This window comes from Petaurus breviceps, unplaced genomic scaffold, assembly GCF_028583685.1.
Source record: "Petaurus breviceps papuanus isolate PSGF00001 unplaced genomic scaffold, PetGlider_PUasm1.0 229, whole genome shotgun sequence".
NCBI classification, from domain to species: Eukaryota; Metazoa; Chordata; class Mammalia; order Diprotodontia; family Petauridae; genus Petaurus; species Petaurus breviceps.
In genome coordinates, this window is record NW_027185903.1 from 32195634 (window position 1) to 32220578 (window position 24945).

The following is a 24945-nucleotide window of genomic DNA, read 5'->3' on the forward strand; positions in this document are numbered from 1 at the left end:
GTGGGATTGGGGAACCGGGTGAGGAGACAATTAGCGATAACCGGGTCAATCTGCCTTACTGAGTGACCTACATTTGCTTCAATACCACAAGAGTAGATGGGATTAATCAACGTGTACACACACACACACACACACACACACTCTCCCTCCCCTCCCTTCCTTCTGTTCTTATAAAACTTGTATTCCTTCACACAGGCCAGTATGTCTCAGGTTCAATTAGGTGCCAAGCTCCAGGGGCTCAAGAGCCGGAGGCAAATAGCTAAGACCCTCTAGTTTACCCTTTCGGTCCTTTCTTCACTGCCCTAGGACACCTCGCTGGGTGGCATGGTCTTTATGCGCACTTCGTGGGCTGGTGCTTTAGAGGCACAAGCGCTGGCCGATGGGCACCCTGCACAGGCCAGCTCCAGCGAGACTGAGGATCAAGGCGTGGGAGGAGCAGGGGCGGTTTAGGTAAAGGCTGAAGGTGGATAAAGGAGGTGGTCGTGACCTGGGAGAAGAGACTCCCGGTCGAGGAATACGCACTCGCCGGCCGCAGCCTGCTCAGCCCTGGGTTGGGCCGGGGGCGGCCAGGCCAGCTGCTAGCCGCAGAGTAGCCCGAGGCGAGGACGCAGCGCGCGTCCGGGCGCAAGTCCAAAGGGGCCGGAGCGGAGCTCTTCTGGAATCCAGCCCCGCTCCTCCTCCTCGCCGGACGGACGCCAGAGAAAGCTGCAGCAAGTCGGCCCGCTCATTGGCTAGAGGAGGAAGGGAAAAGCAGAAGGAGGAGGAGAAAGAATCACGCCTGAGGCCCCGCCGGCGCGGGGGGGCAGGGCGCGGCGCAGGAAGGGGCCGGCGGGCCCGGGTCTCCGCCACCCCCCGCGGGGACTCATTGGCCGGCGGGCAGTGGGCAGCCTGGTGAGTGGCGGCTGCGGCGGCGCCGGGAGGGAGGTGGGGGAAGGGGCGGCGGCCTCGGCGCTGGTTGGGAGACTGCGCGGGGGAGGGGAGAGCCGGGGGGCCGGGCTGGAGGCGGGGCCGGCGCGGGGCTACGGGGAGCTCCGGTGGAGAGCAGGCGCCGGCGGCTGCAGGAGCGGAGTTGGAGGAAGCGGGGGCGCTGCGAGCAAGGCAGCGGGAGAGCGGCGGCGGCTGCAGGAGGAGGAGAAGGGCAGCGAGGCGGCGGCTGCAGAGGCGGCGGGGCTACAGCTCGCGCATCCGTCCTGGGGGTGTCTGCGGGAGCGCGGAGGCCGCGCGAGCAGCGGAGCCAGGCTGCTGGGAAGGTAGGGGAGCCTGCGGGCTGGGATCGGGGCGTGTGCGCGCCGCTCCCTCTCTTCCTGTCACCCCCCGCAGCTTCTCCCAGTGCCCAGCCACAGCTGCGGCTGCGGGCTAGCGGTGTCCGGGCCGGCGAGGCACGCGTGCTGCCTCTTCGCTCCCAGGACTGCGCTCGGCTTCCAGGCGCGCCGTCGGGCGTGGAGGCTCTTCTTTCGCCCCTCCTCGGGTTTCTCCGCGCCCCTGGGTGCCTTTCCGAGGCGGGGAGCGGCTGCGGCTTCCACACTTTCCCCAATTCAAGGAGTCTTGTTTCAGCTCCGGGTTCTCCCGATCTTCTCTCGCAGGTTTTTCCTGGGCTCGCGGCTGCTGCTGCTGCTGATCCCAGGGCGCTGGAAAGAGGAAAGCGCCCTCCCTGGGGTGCTGCCCCCTCGCTACGGGGGTTGGAGGGCTGGCAAGCGGTGGTCTAACCAGCGAGCCCCTCCTGGCCCCTGCCTCCGGAGCTTGACGCCCTCCTCTTCCGGGGTGGGGGGAAGTGGTGCGGGGCCGGGGAGCCCCCGCTGGCGTGCATTGTTTGGTCCTGGGCAGATTGTTGAATGCACATTGAAAGACTGGGGTGGGGGTCGTTTCGGAGTCTCCCAGACATACACCCAAACGCTTGTTATATGGTGCGAGACTGGAAGGCCTGCCGAGCAAGCAACATGGAGACGGGGTGGGGAGGAAAAGTGAGGATGTGCAGAACGAACTGTAGCGTCTTTGGGAAGCGTCAGTCAGTTTCACCCGGAGCAGAAAAAAATTTCAAATCCTTAAATAATTGCTTCATTCCCTCTACCTTCTCACCCCCTCCCCCCCCCCCCCGGCCAAAAAAAAAAAAGAATCCACCGCTTTAAAACTATTTTTTGTTCTATTTTCTATTTTCTATTTGTTTTTTATATTAAAAATGCACTTTTGCAAGCAGCATTCAGGCATGATACAAGCGAATGAGTCGAATGGCCGTCACAGTGTCGAAAAGCAGAACTGTGTGAAATAGATTTGGGCAAAATACTTTACTCAAGCTGGACTGTTGCTGTCTTCGAAAGATCTGTCCACCATTAGATCCTCTGGTGCACTTTGCACCACTATTGTGTATGATTAATTTTGAGTATGCCCTTCTTTCCGGGATTTTAAAAATGTTAGGGATTTTTTTCAGCTAGAAATGCAAATGGATCAAGAGAGCCCTTAGATTTTGAATGAAGTGTGAGGTGGTCATTTTAGCGTGAATTGCTGGGGCTCTTAGCTTTCAATGAGAACTATGTATGGATATGGACAAGGTCATGGATTTTGTGTGAAGTGGGAGAATGTTAATTCTCTGTGGGTTGTGTAAGCTTTTTAGCTGTTATCACACTGAAAAAGTGCAAGTCGGCAAGCCTTTGTGTTTGCAGGATATCTGTTTTAAGCCTTTAAAATGCGTTATGTTTCAGAAAGCTTAAAAAGACAATAGGAAAGTGAGTTTTGCATCTGTCAGAGTTTAGAGCTCCTTCTGTAAGTTAAGATTAGTGCTTTCTTTTCACTTTCACTCACTTTTGAAAACTAGAATCTCATTGCCATTAATCAGCAAACATTTATATGGTACCTACTATGTGACAGTCACTGTCATTGACAGATCACAGTGTTACTGGGAAAAGGATGTTTGGAGTTAGCAGTTATGACATGCACTTCATTTTCATGTGATACTCCTAGAAATCTAAGTTGGCTAACTTCTAGAAGCAAGTATTTACTCACCAAAGAGCAAGTATTTTAAACATCTTTTCCCCTAGAGGACCATGATGGTATGCCACAGTGACCTTTTAGTCTTGGATAATTGAGACTAGAGTTTAGGATCTAATTCAAAAGGTAGACTGGAGCAGCCTGTCTTGCAGAAGTGTTGAATAATTCCACTGCTGACTCTTAGTAGGAAGCTGTTATTTGCCAGACAGTGGTAGACTCCAGAGGGACATACTGCTTTTTCCATAGGGATTTGTTAATTCTTTCTCTTAACTGCATGTGTGTGCTCCAGAGGATGGACTAATACTGGTTTTAAATGGCTACAGGTTTTAATTTTATTACCTTGACTTTGGGCCTGCTCTTGAGTTGCAAAATTGTGGTCTGTGCAGACAGACATCTGTTGTTTCCTATGTTGATATCATTGTATCTTTTCACATCTGGAGTAAGTGGCAAAAGATTTAGTTGTCCATTGTTGGAATGGCTTGATTTTTTAAAAGTTTTTTTTTTAATTATGTTTTTGGTCAAAACTATTTTGATTCAAGATATCCGAGAACCATGAATTGCTGGTTTTAGGAAGCAGAAGTAGTGTGTATTAAGTCACAGATAATGCATCTCGTGATTGCTTTTGGCAGGTTTTAGAATATGTCTTTATCCAGAGGACATTTCTTTTAGTGTCTTTTTAGAACAGTGGGAGAAGGAGCCACAAAAAAAAAAGTGAGGGGTTGAGGCTTAACTTGCAGTGCCCTTTTAATTATCACAAGTCACTATTTTAAATATTTTTCCACTAAAAAAGACTTATGGCTGCTTATAGCCATTTTCACTTTGTTATGCTATTAATTTTCATTTTTTCATGGGGTTCGGGAAATTTTTGAAAAGACTATGACAGATGAAATTGTACAAAGGTGGTCAAAACAAATCCATTTTAGGTTCTTTTTTCATTAATAAGTTTTTTTCAGGCTTGTAGAATGCCTAATATTACAGAGGGGGGTGCTGTTTGGTTTGGTCGAGATTAAGGCAGGTGAGAAATGCCTGTGTTATATTACTATTGTTATTATTAAGATCATTATTAATAATCTCCAGTGTTTGGGGTGTAGGAGGAAATGCCTTATTGATATGACTGAATGATTGCTTGCATTCCTTGTTCTCCCATTTTTCCAGCCGATTTTTGGAGAGTATATTAATTTACTGCTAATAGACAAAGAGAATAGAGGTATAGTGATAATGAGATACTCTCTGATTTAGTGGGTCTCCCCCCCCCACTTTAGTCAGGATATAAGATAACAAAGAATTCTACAGTCTCTCCAACAAAACCTAAATTGTAACTCAGGTTTAATATCTGGGTCACTTGTCACAGTTTTTTTTTTAATTCCTCTCCTTACCTTCCATACTCTTAGATACAATTTTACCGTGTTTCCTATTTAAAAGAAAGGAAATTAGAGGCTATTATCTACATTAAACCAAATAATATGAAGATAGCATTCTAAGAAATATGCTTCAGTTTTTTTTGATATGGGTTAGATTTTAAAGAAATGTTGAATTAGTAAAGAAAATCACTCTTGAGATAGATATTAGCAGTTGTAGGTGGCTTTTTCTTTAAGAATAAAAAAACCACATACAACTGCTAATATCTATCTCAAGAGTGCCTTTTAGCTCTGTATAATACTCTGTAAGCATTATTTTGGTTAAAATATGTAACTGTAGTTTTGACATAATGAAGATGAGTTCCAGTTAAAGATGATCCCCACAAGGTATGCCCGTTGTCTTTTTTTTTTTTTTTTTGTCACAGAGGTCATGGTTGAAAGTGAGTGGAAATTCCGTCAGTGGGAGTTGTAAATTAATAAAACTCAGGTGACTTGCCCCACCCTCTCTTTCTTTGCTTTCCTTCTTGAACTCCTGTGATAAAGAAGTGAGGTGATTGGCAGGAATTAAGGCTATGAATAGGCAGCTGCCTTTGCTCCCAAGTTCAACAGTGGTGACATCTTTGAGTGCCTTTGGGTCACCGTGGTGACCTCCTGAGAGAGGGGTAGATTCTCATGAGTGTGGACCTAACACTTTGACCCTGGACTCCTTTGACTTTCATATATTACCTTTTCTATTTCTTTCTTTTTTAAAAAAGACAATTGGAGATAAGTGATTTGCCCAGGGTCACATAGCTAGTAAGTCAAAGGGCAGATTTGAACTCAAGTCGTTTTGACTCCAAGGCTGGTTCTCTATTCACTGTGTGATCAGCTGCACCTCCTTTTCCATTTCGAGTGGAGAGTGCTGCTTGGTGAGCCAAATCCCATATCATAGAAAGAAATTTTAAATTAAATCATTGTTTTGGGGGTTCAGCAGGAGGAAAGATGGTTGTCATACTTAGAGAAATTGAAGTGGGGGACAAGTCTATGACCAGAAAACATGGAAGCAACTTTTGCTCTAATTAGGTGATAAGATCTAGACCTTTCTGTTTCTTATAACTGTGATTATCCAGGGATTGCTACCTGGAAGAACTATGTCTTTTTCTTGGTCTTTTTCCTTGGACATAGGCCCTTGCAGTCACAAATTGTGAAAGTTATCCCTTCTACCATTCCCAGTTTCTAACCATGTAACTCTTAATGGGATACCTTACGATATGTACCATTTCCTATAATAATCTTTCCTTTCTGAATCTTTTCTAACATTGAATACTCTTATCAGTCTAACTATTCAGTTAATTAGTAGACATCTATTAAGCCTGGATACACAGATTAACATGTAATTACATATTGTGTTGGTATTCACTAATCATTTCACTTGTCTTGTTTGGTCTTTGATTGTATATTTCCTGAAGGTAGGGTTTGTTGTTTAGTCAATTAGTATCATTTCTTGGCAAAGATAGTGGTGTAGTTTGTCATTTCCTTTTCCATCTCATTTTACAGATGAGGAGACTGAGGCAAATGGGGTTAAGTGACTTGCCCAGCATCACATAAGCTAGCAAGTGTCTTGAGTCTGGATTTGAACTCGGGTCCTCCTGACTCGGCTGGCACTCTATCCACTGTGCCACATTATCTTAATATATTGCTTATTTACGCATATACCATAGTAATTCCAATTATGTCTGGCGTGGTGCATTTGGACTCAGTTTTTCCTACTTCATTTGTCTAGATTTGAGATAATTTAATAGGTTCCTTCGTGTTATGAATTTGGACTCCTTTGATTAGATGTCTTGGTGTGTTGAGGTAGAAGCAGTGGGCTGCAGTTGAGAGGGTGGCATTGGAGTCAGGAGGTCTGGGTTCATCTCATGCCTCTGCCATTTACTTGTTGTGGGACCTAAAATGGGTGTAATAATAATACTACTTCCCATGGTTGTTGTGAGAAAAGCACTTTGTAATTATTAGATTTGTATTTATTAGGAGCTCAGCTCAAGGGAAGAAATATGTATCCAGGAATACCCAGCATCAAGTTGTCCTGAGCAGTGCCATAGGGAAGGAGCATCAGTGATATCCCACAATCAAACTTGTTTGGAACCCTATTGTAAAAAAATCATTTGGCTCATTACCCATTTATAATTGGTTATCAGATGGCATGGTGGATAGAGCCATTTCCTTCTCTAGTTCATTTTACAGATGAGGAAACTGAGGCAAACAGGGTTAAGTGACTTGCCCAGGGTCACACAGCCAGTGTCTGAGATGTGATTTGAACTCAGGTCTTCTTGATTCCAGGCCTCTGAACTCTTATCCATTGCCATTCCTAGCTGCCCTAGGCTAGAATGTAGACCGTGTCAACAAGAAATAAAATGTAATAAGCCTAGGAAGAAGTAGTCTGCTGCCAGATTGTAAAGGGCTTTCAGTGCTTAACAGAAGAATTTATATTTTATTTTAGAGAAAATTGGGTACCACTGGGGCTAATTAAGCAGGAGAGCAACATGGTCAGAGCTACTGTGCTTTCAGAAGTATCATTTTGTCAGTGATGTGGAAGATAGATTGGGGTGAGGAGAGAGGCTGCAAGCAGAAAGACCAATGAAAAATCTTTGCCAGTAGTCCCTGAAGGAGATGATAAAGATGTGAACCAAGGTTTTTGTGAGTGGAGAGAATGGAACTGATTTGAGAGAATTTGAAAATGTAGAATCTGAAAGACTTGGAAAGTGTTTGGATAATTGAGGATGACCTTTAGGTTGTCTGTGAGGTGACTGGAAGTAACCTGGGTGACTTGGAAGGCAGGTGGTGCCTACAACAGAAATGGGGAAGTTCAGAAGAAGAAATGGTTTTGGGTCAAAGATAATGACTTCTTTTGAGACTGTTGAATTTGAGCTGCCAGAGACTTTTTGGCTAGTTGATTTTGATTTTAATTATTCTAAATAAATGAATTTGGAAAAGTCCTAATTCAGTCTGAAATTCCCTTATCCAATCACATTCTATTGTGATTCCACCTCTGCCTTGTAGCCCTTAGACCCTGTTCTTCATCTAACCTATAACTTCCAATCTCTTGACCCCTTGGTTCTTTCTCAGGCCATTTCCCCTGTACTTGCTACACTCTCATCCCTTTCCCATCTTGACCCCTTGGTGAACCAGTTCAACTCTACACTCCTCTTCTTTTGAGTCCCTTGCCTTCTCATCTTATCTCTGATCTTACCTTGCCAAGCCTCAGCCTTGAATCACTTCCACTTTGCTCCTACACACATGTTGCTGAATGAATTCAGAGAAAATCATGAAACCATGCTGACTGAGTCCATTACAAGGACTTTATGGTACATAATCCTGAGTGGAGTCTCACTGTTTCAAGGCAATCCTTTTATATTCCTCTAATTCACTGTCTCACTCTCCAAGAAGCTTCTCCAAACCTTTTCATTCCTTCTCAAACCTCCCATGCTTGCTGTCCTCCCACCCTCCCAGCTTAGAACCTTGCCTATTATTTTACTGGAAAAATTGAGGTCATTCACTGGGAGCTCTCTTCCCCCTCCTACTCATCTCACGTGATCTACATGACTTCTGCCGTTATCTCCTCTTCACTTGTGTCTCACAGAGGTGGCCCTTATTGCCAAGGCTAACCCCCGTCTACATGCCCAGATGATCCCCTTCCATCTTGTCTTCTCTCCAGCAGATTGCACCATCTTTCTCCATTGCTCCCCACTTCTCAGTGACTTTCAGCCTCTTGTGTGCTGGCTTCTTCCCCATTGCCTACAATCGTGTCTTTTCTTTTTTTTCTTTCTCCTTCCTCCTTTCTTCTTCTTCGTTGTCGTCATCTCATTTCGTGATCTTACTGTCAGCTCTCATGGAATCAATTATCATCTCTATGCTTGTGATTCTCAGATCTACTTATCCATGCTAAAGATCTGCTCATCTCCAGATGAAACTCATTATCACCCCCCTCCCCCCCAAACTTCTGCTCTTCCGAACTTCTTTAACTAAGGGCGCTAATATCATCCTAGTCATCCAGGCACCTCATTCTTTATCACACCCCATATCCAATATTTTTCCAAGTCCTATTGATTTTACCATTGCAACATCTTTTGTATATACCCCCTTCTCTCCTCCCCACCCTGGTGCAGGCCTTCATCTCCTCATACATAGACTATTGCAGAAGATTGCTGGCTGGTTTCCCTGTCTTAAGTCTCCCTATCCAATCCATCCCACATGCAGCTGTCAAATTACTCTTCCTGAAGTGCAGGTCTGACCATGTCGCTTCATATTTGGTAAATTCCAGTGACTCCTAACACCTCTAAAATCAAATATAAAATTCTCTGTTTGGCATTCAAAGCTCTTCACAAGGTAACCCAGTCCTAAATGCCCTGCTCCACTCCCCCCAACGCTGATCCAGTGACACTGGCCTTACCGTTTCTCAAACGACACTCTGTCTACCTATTCCAGGCATTTTCACTATCTGTTGCCCATGTCTGGAATGGTCTCTCTCTCTCCTCATCCTTGCCTCCTGGCTTCCTTTAAGTCTCTGTTAAAATCTCATCCTTTATGAGAAATTCCTACTGATCCCCCTCGGGCCTTCTATTGATCATCTCCAGTTTATTTTGTGTGTCTTTTCTTTACGCACAGTCACATGTGTGTTTTCTCCTCCATTATTTAGATTGTGAACTGGGAGCATAAGCTATCTTTTACCTTTCTTTGTGTCCTCAATGGATATCAGACGCAGTGCCTGATACATAACACGCACTCAAAAAATGCTTGTTGACTGACTGTTTATTTGCTAAGCATTTTAGAGATGCTAATTTATGTGCTATAACTTTGAAAGACAGAACTTGAAGATGCAAGAAGTTCATCCTTTTTTGCATTAGTTCACTCTTCATGTCACAGAGATTTTTATCATCCTTTGCTTTGTGTTCCAAATTCTGCTCTTAAATATATGTATACAATTTATAGTGCATTTTAGGTAGATCTGTGGTTAGTTAATTGATATGCAAAGCTTGTATTTTGAGACTTTGAGTCAGTGTTTTCATGTTATCTGGTAATCTTCCTATTTTATTCTACATTCTAAATTACCTGGTGTATTTTTAAAATTATATTAAATTTGACTTAATTTGGAAAGTCAAAAACTGGCTTTAGTATTGATGATCGTGTGTGTGTGTGTGTGTGTGTGTGTATAGAACTGCAATATTCTTAACAAAGTTTAGAGCTACTTTTTCTTAATGTTTTCTGCTCCCAAACCTGTTGGAGAGAGGGCCTGATACAATGGATAGCATACTGGACTTAAACCTAACCTTTCACTTACCTTTTCTGAGTCTTAATTTCATTGTCTGTAAACAATGAGGAATAACACATGTAGTACCTGCTTTTACCTATGTAAAGTGTTTTGTAAAATCTCATGCTGTCTAAATGTCAGTTATTATTCTTATTCAAGTAATTTTTTAATTCAAATGTGTTTCGCTTAGAACTTGGCCAGTTATCTCTGAACAGGAGTATGTGAGACAACTCTTAAAGTATGCTTATAGTTCTCAGTTTCTTTTTGAACATAAAAAAGTTTTATAATCCATAATTTACTATAATTTTAGTGGTGAGATAATAGACATTCTCTAGCTAATGGTGTGACACGCTCTCCAGTGTTACCAAAGTTTAGTCTAATCAAAAAGACTGAGGCAAAAGTGTACTAATGGGGATCAGGACTTTTATACAGTAAAATTAGATCAGAACAAGTTCATTCGTAGTGAATTGTACTGATCTCTAGTCCTTGTAATGTAATCTTCAAGTTCTTAATAGAAAAAAAAAATGAACCAAAAGCCTTTTTCTTAAAATTTTACAATTGTAATTTGAAAAGATAATTAATTGTTAGCTAATTGATATTAACAAAATAGGTGATCTGTTGCACAGGAGTGAAATACTCCAACACTCCTAAGCCAGATAAACGTAATTGGGAAATATTTAACAAAATAAATAAGAGGAAAGTGAAACAGTGATAATATTATATTTTAAAACAAAGTCAGTACGTGGCCTGCCAGGATTCTTATGTACAAATTAAAAGGGTTCCTGTTTCTGTTTGAGTTTGACTTCAGACTAGCAGTTTGGTTTTGGGCAAGTGACTTAATTTCCCTTGGTTTCAGATTTCTCATCTATGACATGGGGTTTGGAATGCATGATCTCTAATGTCCTTTCCAGCCTCTGAAAAAGAACTTTGAATATTAAATTTGAATAGAAATTATTTATTAGACAGAGGACTATGACAGTAGAAATGGCATTGTAAGACTCCACAGGCCTATTTTCTCATTGTGCCTCAACCTCTTAATAGCTGTGGGACGGAAGGCCAATTGTTTACCCTTTCCTCCCCATAATTCCCTCATTTATTAAAAATTGGATAAAATTACTTGCAGTCTATGACAAATGACTATAGTGAAGATCAAATGAGGTTATGAGTATGAATCATTGATGCCTGTTAACTGTCACATTTTGGTCATACCTACCCAGTTGGAGAGGATGTTGTCTTAGTGACTTGGGAGTTAAGTAGCCTGCCAATATGTATAACTTGGGTCCTGAACTGTTTTTAAGAATCTTTACCAAACACTGACCAATTTTTAAGGCTATTGGCCAACTAAAGTATCAACAGGAGCAGTGTGAGGAGGAGGAGGAGGCGGTGGTCCAGTGCTTTAGACAGTGATAACGTCTGTGATTCTGGATTCCCTAATACCCCTTGTCTTATATGAGGCTGGAGGGAGAAGTCTTTCCCTCCATAGCTCAGGTGGAAAAGCCTGACATAACAGTAGGAGAACTGATATGACAGCAGGAAATAATAATTAAAACCTGTATCTGTGTTGTGCTTTAAAGGTTGGAAGACATTTTACATAGAATATCTCATTTGAGCTTCACAATATCCAGTAGGTTGTTCAGGGATAATAATCCCAATTTTCCAGATGAGGATACTAAAAGAAAGGAATAATTTCTCCAGCATATCTAGTGAGGATCAGAGGTGAGGTGTGAACTCAGTTCTTCCTGACCTAAAGTCCAAAATGGGAATGTCTGAACATAGCAGGAGCTGGGAATGGGGAGGAGTCACCAGACTTTCAAGAGTAAAAAATATTCAAGCTTTACTTATTTCCTCTGATGTAAAGTTTTTTCACATGCCAATAACAAATTTTAGCCTTTAGCATCTTAGGACTCCCCTAAGTTCCATTCCCTTTGCTCTCTTCCCAAAGCAGTTATAGCAGCTGGGATCTGTAAATTGTGAGACACTACACCCTGGGAACCTACAGACTGAAGCTGTTGATGGTGAGCTAGGGCCAGTCTTGTAGAACTGGCTTGGGCAGCCAAACAAGTCAAGTGTAGGCCCCCAGGGGTTCCATGGGAGTAGGAATAACAGTCTAGAGAAAAGGGAGGACTTGAGGGCAGACTCTCTCACAGTCTCCTCCACTCACTTCTTAGAATCATATAGTTAGAAGAGCAGGGTTTCTTAATTTTGTTATGTGTCATAGACCCCTTTTATCAGTCTGGGGGAAGTTGGTGGGGGCAACTTCTCAGAATCATGTTTTGAAATGCTTGCAATACATAAGGTCACAGAGGAGAGCAATTATATAGAAATAAAGATGTATTTTTTTTTTCCCATAAGAATTCACAGACCCTCTGAAATCTATGTATGGATGCCTCAGGGATGGGGTGCAAAAAAGGCCCTCTTTGCAAACCTTAACGTTATGTAAGTTGCTATTATCAACACCCTCCTTGCAATCAAAAGATGTCATCAAAGGGATCTCTGGCTGGAAAAGGAAATAGGATACAGCAAGAACAAGTGATAACAGATGGACTGCCTACATGCATCATTTGTGCTGTGTATAAAGCTGAGAGACACAAAGGAAGGTCCCCAGCATGGTGGCTAGACTCTCTAGGAAGGGTTTATGGGAGTACATGAACAATAGAAAAAATAAAGGCAGAGTGGAATGTTGGGTTTAGAGCCAGGAAGACCTGGGTTCAAACCCTGCCTTTCTCACCTTGTTATGTGAGTCTAGACAAGTTACTGAATTTTCTAGGTAGGTCCAGCAACTACCTACGACTTACTGAAGTAATAGAATTTTGGTGGAGGGAGCTCCTTATGTTGATAGCATTGTAGTGTGTTCATATGGACAAGGAGATGCACAGGATGAGAAGGCTTTGAATAGATTAGGATTTGCCCTATGCAAAGGAGAGATTCTTTGTGAAGTCTGCAGGTATTAAGGCATCCTGGCTCCCTCCATATGCAAATGTTAAATCACTACCTACCATAGGCATGAGAGTATATAGGAAATGACTTTAATATTTACTGAATTGATCTCTTTAAGTGGCTCTGTTGTAATATATAAAGAGACCACTTTACATAGATGACAGAATCACGTAGAAGACCTGTTGAAACTGCGGTCAGTAATGCTAGGATTCTCCAACAGTGATCTCTTTAGGTTTCTCCTAATAACAATCTTTGGCAAAGAAGTTACCAATTTTACTTGCTTCTTTTTAGTTAGAAGAAAATGGTAAATGTAAAAGAATAAATGATTTATTTTTCTTGAATAAAAACCCCCCAACATTTATTAAGTACTTTGTTGGATGCTGGAGATAAAATAGAAACAGCAAAATGGTCCCTGCCTTCAAAAAAACTTTTAATCTAAGAGGGGAAGACAACATACATTGTTGAAGGACGGGCAGGGAGAAGTCTTTTGGTCTAGGAAGTCAGGGGTAGTGATTGGAGACATAGGGAGATTGATTGATATGTACTTTGTGGAAATGGTAGTGTTGAGAGTTGGAAAAAGGGTAGAGAGTATGATGGAGGAGAGGCAGGGGAGCATGTGGAGGTCTGGGTAGAGCTAGATATGGAGAATTCTGGCCAGTCAAGAGTTCAGGGTGGCAGGGCAGGATCTAGAGTACCCATTCTTGGAGCTGAGGCACATACATTTTGTGGAAAATGGATTCTTCTTTGTATGTTGCACTTCTAATTTCCATGCCTGTGGCAATCTACAGCTGGGCAGGGACTCCCTCCAGTGGCTTTTGGCCTGATGGAAAAAAAAAATCGTCTCTGCCTCCAGACACTTGGAGATATGGACATTTTTTTGAGTTCTGGGCCTCCATTATAGTAGCACCCTGAAAGTTTGTTTCTATTTTGTTAGTTTAGTTGATTCTCATTCTGTCAAAAAAGAGAGTTGCTCTGAATAAATATTGGACAAAGAAATTTTCTTACCCTTACGTGACCAGGTAATTGCCTTTATTTTTTAATTGATTTGATTGAGACATACAATATTTCCAGGTGAATGTTCTTGCTACACAAAGATTTCCATGTTAGTTTTTAAAAAAAAAAATGTATCCATCCTAAGAGTACTATTGCCTTTGGAAAGGGCTAAGATTTTAACTATGAAGAAGGATGATTATACTTTGAAATGGCAGCATGTAACCATATAATTTATAATTAGATTTTTAAAAAAAAGATCAGAATTTTAAACTGTGATATTGTAGTTTTAAAATTTGCCTTCAGTCTAAGATATTTAAATATGTTTTTTTTAATAGTTCATCTCCAGGCTTGAAATACATTCTTTCTTCATCTCTGTTCCTAGAATTTCAAGTTTTCTTTAAAGCTCAACCTACCTGACACTTTTTACATGAAACCTTCTCTGATATTCTGAGCTGTTAGTTCAGGGCCCCCCCCCCCCCACTACCTTGTATTTATTTTATAGATCTTTATACATCTACAAGCCACCTACCTCCCTAGTAGAATCTAAGTTTCTCAAGGGCCAGGAATGTTTAATTTTTTGTTTTTATTTGCCCATTACATAGATACTTGCTTTCAAAAAATTTGTTGTTTGATTGAATATAATAGGATATTGAAATTATGATATATAATTTCAATAAATATATAAAATCCAATATATAAAACTGTATATTGAATATATAAACATATTTACATAAGATATATTAATAGTATATAAATGCATATTCTATCTATCTATATGAAATGTTTTTTTTTGCTTTTTTGTGACCTTTAGAAATGAAATTTTACAGGTTTTGACCAGTATGCAAAAAGATAAGGTACAGAAAAACAGAAGTAATTTATTATTATATTGAAGCATTATATTGAAATTTCAAATGCACAGAAGCAGTAAGTTTGGAGTTAATGAGTATTCTGTTTCTTCTTTACTAGGTAAAGCATGTGTGCAAGGTGCAGCTGTAAGATCCTAATACCGATGGTTAGTCAGTGGCGGGAGCATCACAGCGGATGGCATTTGACTGTGAAATTCGTTTAAATGTTTGCAGCCCAGAGAATTGAGCAAAGGAACCCATCTGAAGGGAAGAAGTGGCATCTGTTCTCCTGCCACACCTTTGATGGAGGACACATGCGCAGGAGAATGGCAGATCATCTTTGTTTTTAAATCTTTGAAGAATTCATTTTTAACTTTTTCTGGAATTACTTTAGGTGTTTTAAGACATTGTCCCCAGGCTCTTCTCACATAAAGATAATATAACAAAGCTCAGTCATTGAATGGTAACATTGGCAAAAATGAGTGCTGAAGGATACCAATATAGAGCCTTGTATGAGTATAAAAAAGAACGGGAAGAAGATATTGACTTGCATGTGGGGGATATATTAACTGTGAATAAAGGGTCATTAGTAGCACTTGGCTTCAGTGAAGGAGAAGAAGCAAAGCCCGATGAAATTGGTTGGCTAAGCGGCTTTAATGAAACAACAGGGGAAAGAGGGGACTTTCCAGGAACTTATGTAGAATATATTGGAAGGAAAAGAATTTCACCTCCTACACCAAAGCCTCGTCCACCTCGACCCCTTCCTGTAGCTCCGGGCTCTTCAAAACTGGAAACAGATAATGAGCAACAAGGTAAGTATTGACTTAATGTACTTGCTGACTAACTCTCTCTCCGTGAAAGACAGCTGTTAAATTTGTATCTGGTCATTCAACCTGGCGCATTATGCATCATTTTATTCCCTTAGCATCTTCACCTAGAGACCTTGTGTGAGAACTCTGGTCATCATTATTACAAACCTAGGAATAGGGATATTTTAAGTTATGTTAGTAGAAATGCTACTTAGTATGTGGATGTGTTTAAAACTTTTTATATTTAAAACCCTTTATCTATTGGCACAGTAGGATGCAATTCTTGGTACACTCCAGAGAAAACATTAAATGCCTTCTCAGTCAGTCATCAAGCTTTTATTAACTGCTTATTATGTGCTAGGCACTTGGTATACAAAAAAAAAAAAAAGTGAAATCACACTATTTTTGCCCTCAAGGAACTCATTTTCTAATGGGAAACAACATGCAAAAAAAAATGGACATGATATATAATGTAAATTGAAATCTCAGGGGGAAGGCAATTCTAACTGTAAAACTCATGATATTTGGCTAAACAGGAATCTTAGAGGTGGAAGCCTTTTAAAAGTTAGTCATATTTATCATTAGAATATGTGTATGGGAAAATTGAAAGAGTAATAAAATGACCACAGAATCCAGCACAGAAGAAATCATTGTTTTTCTAACCCTGTATCTACCTTTGGTTTCCTGTTCAGGAACACTGTGGCTGAAACACAATCCTGTAGTTAATATAAATGTGGAAGCTTTATTTTCCTTAAATGCAGTTTTTTTCATGGTATTAATATATATATTCTGTTTAGGTGACATGTGGAAAAACTTTGCTTTTAAAAAATCATGACTGAGGCCACTTTGACTCAAACTGTTGATCAGAGATTGATTGTTACTGGCTTTTTACTAAACCAAAGTAGGGTTATGGCTTCTGTCTTGCCAGCTTTGTGGTTCAAGGCTTACATTTTTTGCTGCTTCACATAGGAAAGAGCATCCCACTTGGGCAAACATCGTAGAATTAATTTGTGCCATGGTAGGACATATATATCTCAAGATAATTTTTTTGTGTTAAACTGTTTTTTTCATTCTTTGATTAAAAAGGAAGTGTGTTTGCCCAAGTTGCATAATGACTTAGACCATATGTCATATCGCAATAACTCTTCTGGAAGACATTCTGATGTTGCTAATGGTGGACTGTACGGCCACTAGTAATGGATTATTCTGTCACTAACTGAAGTAAGTGTACGAAAGTGGAAGTGGAGGAGGATAAAAACTGCCTTTTAACCCAGTTATCTTGGTAAAAAGGAGGATTGAATAGGAAATTAAAAAAAAAAACCAATTATGAGAGTCATAGGAATTAGCTGAATACTTAATAAAATTTGCTAGGACATGCCAGAAGTTGCTTTTCTTCCCCAAAGAAGATGCTGCTTTCTTAAACAATGTAAATTGATAAAATTAAGTTCAAATAATGCCCACTACTATAAGATTAATCATAGAACTCATTTCTGTTTGCATGTAAGTAAAAAAACAATGACTTAGCAATATAATATTGGGCTCATCCTGCTATTCAAAAATAGGTATAATTTCACTATCTAAAGATATTTATCAGTTTATGTGAATGTACTGTGCAACTATTTGAATTCAGATTTAAAAAATTAAACAAAGAAGTTTTTAAGAGAAGTATTGAAAGAGGAAAAGGGAGCTATTGTTCTCTAGTATACACAGCCTTATTTTCAAAAGGAGGGATGGAGTGGTTGGAGGGAGCTGTTCAAGAAAAACCATATTTACGTAGAAAGACTGTCAAGACTAATTCATGTAGAGTCATTAAAAAATACTGTCAGCAGTAATTTCAGTTGACAGCTGGTCTCAAGTATTTTCAGTCATTTCGGTTGTGTCCAACTCTTCATGATCCCATACTGGAGTGGTTTAGTTTTTCCTTTTCTAGTTCATTTTACAGATGAGGAAACTGAGGCAAACAGTTAATTGACTTGCCCAGGGTCACACAGCTAGTAAGTATCTGAGGTCAGATTTGAATTCATGAAAAGGCTTGGTGCTCTGTTTTCTTACCTAGCCTTAATCACTGAATGGGTGTTGCCTCAGTTAAATGGAGACCTGTTAAAGACCTTAACTTTAAAATGCCAAAGTTTCCCACTCCACTGCATCCAGGACCATCTTCAGTCATTCTGATCAATATCTGGCCACTGGACCCAGATGGCTCCAGAGGAGAAAGTGAGGCTGGTGACTTTGCACAGCCCTGCCTCACTTAAATCCAGTTCACTTGCATGTCATGGCATCACCTCCCTGATGTCATGGTTCTCTTCCTGAATGAAGGACAAACAGCAACCTGGTGCTGTATCCACTGCGCCACCTAGCTGCCTGTCAGTATAGTTAGGTTGACCCTTAAAGGAATAGAAACAAGTCTTTATTGGTAAATGAATTTTATTTCTCACTTTAAATTTGTTCTGTATTATTTCACTTCATGTATTTAGTACTGATTAAGATCTTTTAATAGCTTTTAAAATCTGACTCTTTAAGACCTTGGAAGCTGATTTTCTTTTCTTAAAAGAAGCCACAAAAGAGAGGTGCAGAGTAATAGGCATAATACCATAAGAGAGAAAATTAATATCAAAAAAGAAGTTAGGAGGCAGCACAAATAAAAGTTTGATAAGAAAGTAGGAAGAGGTCTATGTTTAGCTTTCTGGAAATATTGAACATCATGTTTTCCATTTTAAAGTAGCTTCAGTTTAGTGCAATGATAATTCAATAGTTAGCATTAGTGACAAGCCGGATTATTATGGAAAATAGGCCAACAGGAATGAATTTTATGCATGTGAGCAATTACTAATAAACTCATTGGCTTCCTTTGGGCTAAACATATGTATTCCGCTTGAAAAGATATCAAAAGATATTGTAACATGGTAATTATCATTCAGCATTCCATGCCTCTTTGTCCCCCCAAGTGTTCATTTGTGACCATATGTATTCAGTTTAATTGGTTACCACATTGAGTCTGCCAGTCAAGCACACTGGCTAGATAGGCATGGGAATGGAAGTGAAGACAAAGATAGCCCCTAACCTAAAGGGACTTACATTCTAATGGTGGAAGACACTAAAAAGAAGCTGAAAAGGAGAAGAGAGAGGAAAGTACCCGGTGTCTGGGCCTAATGGAGACAGTGGAGAAGGTGAGATTGCAGTGTGGCGAGCTCACCAGTGAAGAGTAAGAAGCCCAAGCCAGCCTCACTTCTTCATTGGAGGTCCTGGGGTGGAAAGTATTTCCAGAGGTGTGAAGACACTGAGATCAAGGACCAGATATGTAACTCCCACTTGTTGACAAGGTATCTTTCAAAATGTTGTCACACACATAGTAATGGGTCATAATAGTCAAAAGATGAAACTCCGATTTGAGCTGCACGTTACTGTCATGTATGTGTTGTACTCTACAGAGCATAGTTACTTTTTATAAAGTGTTAAATTATGGCTGGAATCCTTTTCAGTATGAGAGCCCAGACATTGTTTGAATATGAAAATCTTTCTGAATTCATGTAGCTAAGGGAGTATTATGTCTCAAAGAAGGGATAGCCATTTTGAGTTCCAAGTTAACCTTCATAATTGAGTACATATTTAGTATGTGATGTGTGAAACTACATAAAGGCTACAATAGCCCATTTTGTTTCCTTCAGTTTTTTTAAATTTTTCATTCCATAATATCATCCCCTTTCAGTAGTTAACATTATCTTCGTTTTTTGAGCATCTGAAGGCCTCAAACCCAGGCTTTAACTATTATATTAGCTCCTCCATTAATAAGTACTCAGGGGATTATCTAAAGTATTTATGCTGGTGGGAAATGGGCTTCATCTGATATTATTCTCACTGTATCACTTAAGCAGAGTGAATGGAGTGTCTGTTGTGGTTATTGAGTGTTATCACCTGACCTGAATGCAGATGGTACCTAGCAGTAAAGAGTAGGGAAGGGGTGAGGAAAGCACATCACCTTTTCTCTTCTTCCCCTTCCTTTTTTTTTCCCTTTCCTTGTCACAGATGGTTTAGAACTTCACTATTAAATCTTTTATGCCTTCTTCTGTTCCCTTTTGAGATTAGAGAAGATGAAGTTGAGGAGTAGTGTGGCTATTGGACGGGACGCTGAATGCAATCTCAGTGGCATGTGGCAGCGATATTGTATCCGCAGTATGAGGGATAACAAAAGTTCTATTCTATCCTGCCCTGGTCGGGCCAGATACAGAATGCTGCATTCAATTCTGGGCTCTCCATGTATGGAAAGAAATAGTGAAATTGGAGAGTGTCCAGAAGAGAATCCCCAGAGTAGTGATAGGATGAAAACGCAAGACATGCAAAGGATGGTTGAAGGATATGGGGATAGTACCTTGGAGACCAGAAGACTAGGACTTCATATGGAATAGGGATTAGCTTTGTTCCCCTTGGCCCCAGAGGGTGGACCCAGAATTAACAGCAGTAGATAGAAGTTGCAAAGGGGCAGATTTAAGCCCCACTTAAGGGAAATCTTTCCTACAATTAGAGCTACCCAAAGTACAGTGGCCCCCTTCTGGAGGTAGTGGATTTGGATTTCTCCTTGTTGACCATTAAGCAGAGGGTGGCTGACTACTTGGGGTGTTGTAGAAGGAATTATTGGTCAGATGTGGATTGGCCTATGTGACTTCAGAGCTACTTGTCATCTCTCAGATTCTGAATAGCTTTATCCTGTATTTCTTTCTACTACTTTATTGTTTTCATGGATGGAATCCAACTAGACCTTTGGCCAACCAGAATCATGTCTGTTTTAATTCAAAGGCAGTTTTCTTGTTTCAGGCTCCCCAAAAAGGTAGAAAATAAGTGAACGCCCTTCATATTGTAGCCCTTTATTTACTTGAGTGCTGTTGTCAGATCACCTCTGAGCTAATAAGCCACCCTTGTTGTCATGCGTTATCTACTTCATGTTTTCATTAGTTTCCTTTCAGGTCTTAACACAGTCCTTCAGTACTCCATAGCATGACCTGAGAGGCAGCAGAGAGTAGTAAAGAAAACATTGGACTTGGAGTCAGGAAGACTTGAATTTGAGTCTCACCTCAGACACTAGCTATGTGACCCTGGGGGGGCAGGGACACAACACATATGTATGTGTGTATGTGTATGTATATGTCTACATATGAATACACACATTTATCTGTGCCTCTGTTTCCTCATCTGTAAAATGGTGTGATTAGATTTTATGTCTATAAGGTTTCTTCTATCTTTATATATGACACACTGTGCGTCTACCTTTTAAAAAAAATGTAAATTTTGCTGCCAGTTTTGTATAAATGGATTTTAGATGAAAGCAGATCACACCTGCTCATCAATGTCTCCTATGACTATATAGTGCTAAGGAGAATAAACTTGAGTTAGAAGTAAGATTCTGTAAGGTCTATAGAATAGCAGTTTTGCTTGTATGTTTACAGTGGAGAGTCAGGAGAAACTCATATAAGCTATCAATGGCTTAATTTTTTCATTGTTATGGTAGATTTATTTTTACTGCCTCAGGTTTTGATTAGTTCTTCAAATAGACATCCTATCTGTCAATTAAAATAGCTTTTATAGGGTCTCTACCTCTGAGAATTTTCCTTTACTTTTATAGAATTTCTGTTCTTAAGGGATTTTACACATTGAAAGATCTTGGTTCTGGAAATTTTATTTTGTTAGACAGTGGCATTCCATTCCCTTAACATATACACAAACCCACATTCTGTAGATAATGGGTCTACATTTCATCTTTTACAGGAGGAAATGAGTTGATGGAGAGAGGTTGGAGAGTGATGAAAGTTTACTATCCCACTTATATAATTGAACTTTTGGTATTCCCTAAAAGGGGATATTGTGTGCTGGAGTCTTTTTGGAAGGGCTTTGAGATCTTTGGTTTAAACTCATTATGGTAGACTAGAATATTTAGTGGGGTGTGTGTGTGTGTGTGTGTGTGTGTGTGTGTGTGTGTGTGTGTGCAGTGTGTATTAATGAGGCATTGCTGCAGTTAGATATGAAACCATTGACTTGTAACTTGGGAGATGCTAGCTAAAGGCATGAAGCATGTTTTCTATGCAAGTTCACAAGGTTTTGTTTTTTTCTCTTCTCCCTTTGAAATGATTCTGATTAGGGTGAGCATCATAGTAGCCTGTGAGATACAAAATGCCAGCGTTGCGGGTTCCATTTTCCTCTGTTATATTCCTTCTTGGTTGGAGGTTTCTTTGGGGCCTGTGTCTGTGATTTCTTTTAGTCCTATTGTAAACCTTTCTTGGGCTTGATTATTTGAAGTATCCTGTGATTGGCTGTCAGCCCCCTGTCTAGAAGCGTAGGCTGTGATGAAGCGTATCAAATGGTTGCTTTCTATAGAGGTCACAGCAGAGAGTGTGACCTGACACCAAAATTACGTGTTTTGGTGACCCCAGTGCTCACTTCATATTATTGTTGCTTGAATTGACAGGAAGATGTGATTTACCATCACATCAAAAATGTCTGACCTCATAAATTCTCTTTTCTTTCCCATCCAAATATAGCTTGTTCAACTCCTCTACCCCAATTCATATAGCATTTTGGGGAACGGCAGGAAAGACGTGCATTTGCTTTTTTGATCTCTGTTGTCTTTGCATTGTAACTGAAGTTACTGTTTGAATAAGTATTGCCTCTTAAGCCACTGTGAACCTCTGCCACAGAATTTTGACTGCCCGTTCTGTCACTGTGATCCATTTACTCATTTTGTGGGAAAGTCTGCCTTGTAACTATAGTTGGCATTTGAAGACAAAGACCTTTGAAGAATATCTGGATTCAGGCTGACCCAAAGACTATTAGCATTCTACTCTCTGTTCCCTGGGGGTAAAATGGAAATTTTGCCCTTTGTAGTCTAGTGGGAAATAAAATAAGTGTCTCACAGATGTACTCAGTATAAAGTGGAGCCATTGACATTTTGGGAAACAAAACCAAAAGACAGAGAATCATGATGATGAATCAATTTGAGGATGTCAGATGAGCATTAAAAGCACCCTGAATAGAATCACATACGTTAATAATATGTTGCAGGTACACCTTCAAACACTATTGTCAGAAATTGAAATTAAAGTTCTTACCCATGTGAGTTGTCCTTGTATTTTTATAGGCTGATTGAATTCATAATTTTAGTAGGTTTATACTGAGAAGTTTTAATTTAACTATTTTTCTCTCTTCTGTGAATACAGAAGAGAAAGTAAAGGGACCTGTGTTCTCACAATCTGATGTTGATTTGGAAAGATTGTTGCCTTTGTTTGTCCTTCCTTTTTGAAGAGGACTTCACAGGGTGATGTCTTGACTTGTTTGTGAATTGGATTTAAGTGAGGCCAAGTTGTACAAAGTTGTCAGCCTCACCTTTCCAGAGTCATTGAAATCAGTGGCAAGACAAAAGTCAAAACTACCAGCGATGGCCCAGATACAGTGGATGACCTTGGCATCTTCAGTGTCTGATCAAGCTCTGAGTGCTCCAGAGAACCTGCCTGCTTCAGCCTCCCTCATGGTCTTTGGAGCAGATTGTTCTCATCTGCCCATTCTTCCTAGAGGAAAGTCTTCACATGCTTGGAGTAGATATGCCCCTAAGTAATCCTAACAGATTTCCTGTCATTTGCCTTCAACGTGGCTTAGTCTGTCTGTTGAGACTCTAAATGAAGAAATAAGTAACTTAGACTTTTACTGGGGGGAAAAATAACATACTCACAGATCATTGTCTGTATATCTAAAAAGAAAGCACACCTGCTTTTTAAAAAATTTATCCTTATATCCTCTGGACCTAGAATAGTACCCTGCATATAGATGGCACCTAGTACCTGTTTGTTGTTGATAATTATTTATTGAATTGAATTCAAACAAGTGCTAATATGTATCATTAGCTTGAATGGCATCTTTTTGGTCAGTGGTGAGAGGTACTTCAGGAATGATTGGTCTTACAGTGAAATGTCACCTTTAATTTGATTTTTAATATTCAGACATGGAGCTGTGAACTATTAGCATTGAAAGAGTCCCCCCTTTTTAGTTTTTATCCTAGGGGTCTTCATCATTTTAGATATTTGCTCTTTTCAGTTTTTAGGGCACATCTTTATCTAAAGCATGAGAGGAGTCAGATCACTAGACTCTTTTCCACATGTACAAACTTAAAAAATTAAATGCTTGAGCTTAAGCTACGTGTGTGGTGGATTATAGCTGCTAGAGTAGCCAGAGAAAATTTTATACCACTGGCAGGTGACCATACCAGGTGAAATCCTTGTATGGGAAATAGACATATCTTAATAAAAAAAAAAAGAAAACAGACATTACCAGTGCAACACTATAGTAAATCACATAATAAATTTCTCGCTACCAAACTTTCATAAGGAGGAGCCACAGAGTTGTTCTCTATGCTGAAATAGATAAAATTGTGCTGGCTTTAATATCTAAGAACGAATAGTCCATTTGCATGATAGATTATATTCTTTATTGTTTTGAAGACCTTTGTAGATTTTACTTTTGAAGTCCCTAAGAGTATAACAGCTTTTTGCCCTTTTCACTAAAACTAGCTTGGATTAAAACAAAACAAAAGCAATAACCAATATTCATTGTATTAATGTGGCAGTTTCCCCCAAATTTTAAACAACTGAAACAAATACTGAGGTTACATTTTTTTAAAGCATACCTTTTTATTAAACAGCACAAATAGAACCCAGTAGTTAATCTAACTTTTAGTCAACCAACATATTTTGTTTTTATCCTAATCATTTCATGTATTGTTATCCTGTTAAATTGACCTAGCTGTGGGGTGGCTAGGTGGTGCAGTGAATATAGCACCAGCCCTGGAGTCACCCGGAAGACCTGAGTTCAAATTTGGCCTCAGACACTTAACACTTACCAGACATGTGCCCTTGGGCAACCCCAATTGCCCTGCCTTCCCCCCTCCAAAAAGAAAAAAAAATGACCTAGCTGATCTTATGCACTATGGTGCTCAAAGATCAGGCTGGCAAAAATGGGAGTCTCAGCACCAGGGGAGCCTCATGGTGATGAAATTTTGGCCACAGCTAGCTTATCAAGAGTATCTGCTCCTACTGGAGAGGAACTGGGGCCTCTGTCACTAGAGGCACTCCCCAAGCTGCCCCAGTAATAGTTCTTTGCAGTATTGAAGTTAAATTGATCTTTCTGGAATATTGCCTTTTTGCTTTAAAACAAAACAAAAATCCAAGTACATATTTTTCTGTTTAATTTTGTACATAGGACCCTCTGCCTTTGTCTGAAGTTTTATATCACCAACAGCATTGTCTTAATTTTCAAGAATGTAAGATACTTGTTCAACTGAATGCTTCATACTAGCAGCTCTTCACAGTGAGCTTGTTTTATTGAATATCTGTCTCTTCCAAGTTGTAGCATGCATGATGAAATACCTGTACATTTTTCTGAGCTATCTGAACTTGGTGCTGATTGCAGTTCCACCAATGAATTTGTTATGAAATCTTGTAGAACAATTATTATAATTTGATCAGGAAGAGAAAGTACAAAAAAACCCTTTATTATAATAAATAAAAACATCCTTGGTGTGTGCTTGAGTTAGAACTCCTGCCTGTCCTGATTCACTTCTTGAGAGTCCTTTAACCCATCTGTGTTTAAGATTTCTCCGGTTTTCCAGAGCTGGAAAGATAAATGTAGGAATGTTTTCTTGTCAGTTAATTTTCTCTTGAGTGTCTCTTGCTTGGAAAGAGTTGACCCAGAACTATTCA

At 40.2% G+C, this 24945-nt stretch overlaps 1 protein-coding gene and 1 long non-coding RNA gene across 3 annotated transcripts in view; one reads left to right on the forward strand and one right to left on the reverse strand.

Moving 5' to 3' along the window:
- LOC138167501 (uncharacterized) overlaps window positions 1-862 on the reverse strand; it is a 2809-nt gene extending 1947 nt beyond the window's left edge. Inside the window, exon 1 of the long non-coding RNA XR_011169899.1 lies at window positions 279-862. This is a non-coding gene — a long non-coding RNA (uncharacterized lncRNA). The remainder of the gene's footprint in view (window positions 1-278) is intronic.
- Window positions 863-1026: 164 nt separating this feature from the next.
- The window catches only part of PIK3R1 (phosphoinositide-3-kinase regulatory subunit 1), a 98330-nt gene continuing 74411 nt past the window's right edge, over window positions 1027-24945 (forward strand). The window contains exons 1-2 of one of the 2 annotated variants that reach the window (XM_069096446.1): window positions 1027-1250; window positions 14524-15214. In XM_069096446.1, coding sequence (XP_068952547.1) covers window positions 14863-15214 — 352 coding nt within the window. In that variant the 5' untranslated portion in view covers window positions 1027-1250; window positions 14524-14862. The remainder of the gene's footprint in view (window positions 1251-14523; window positions 15215-24945) is intronic. The other variant, XM_069096447.1, reaches the window with a different exon arrangement.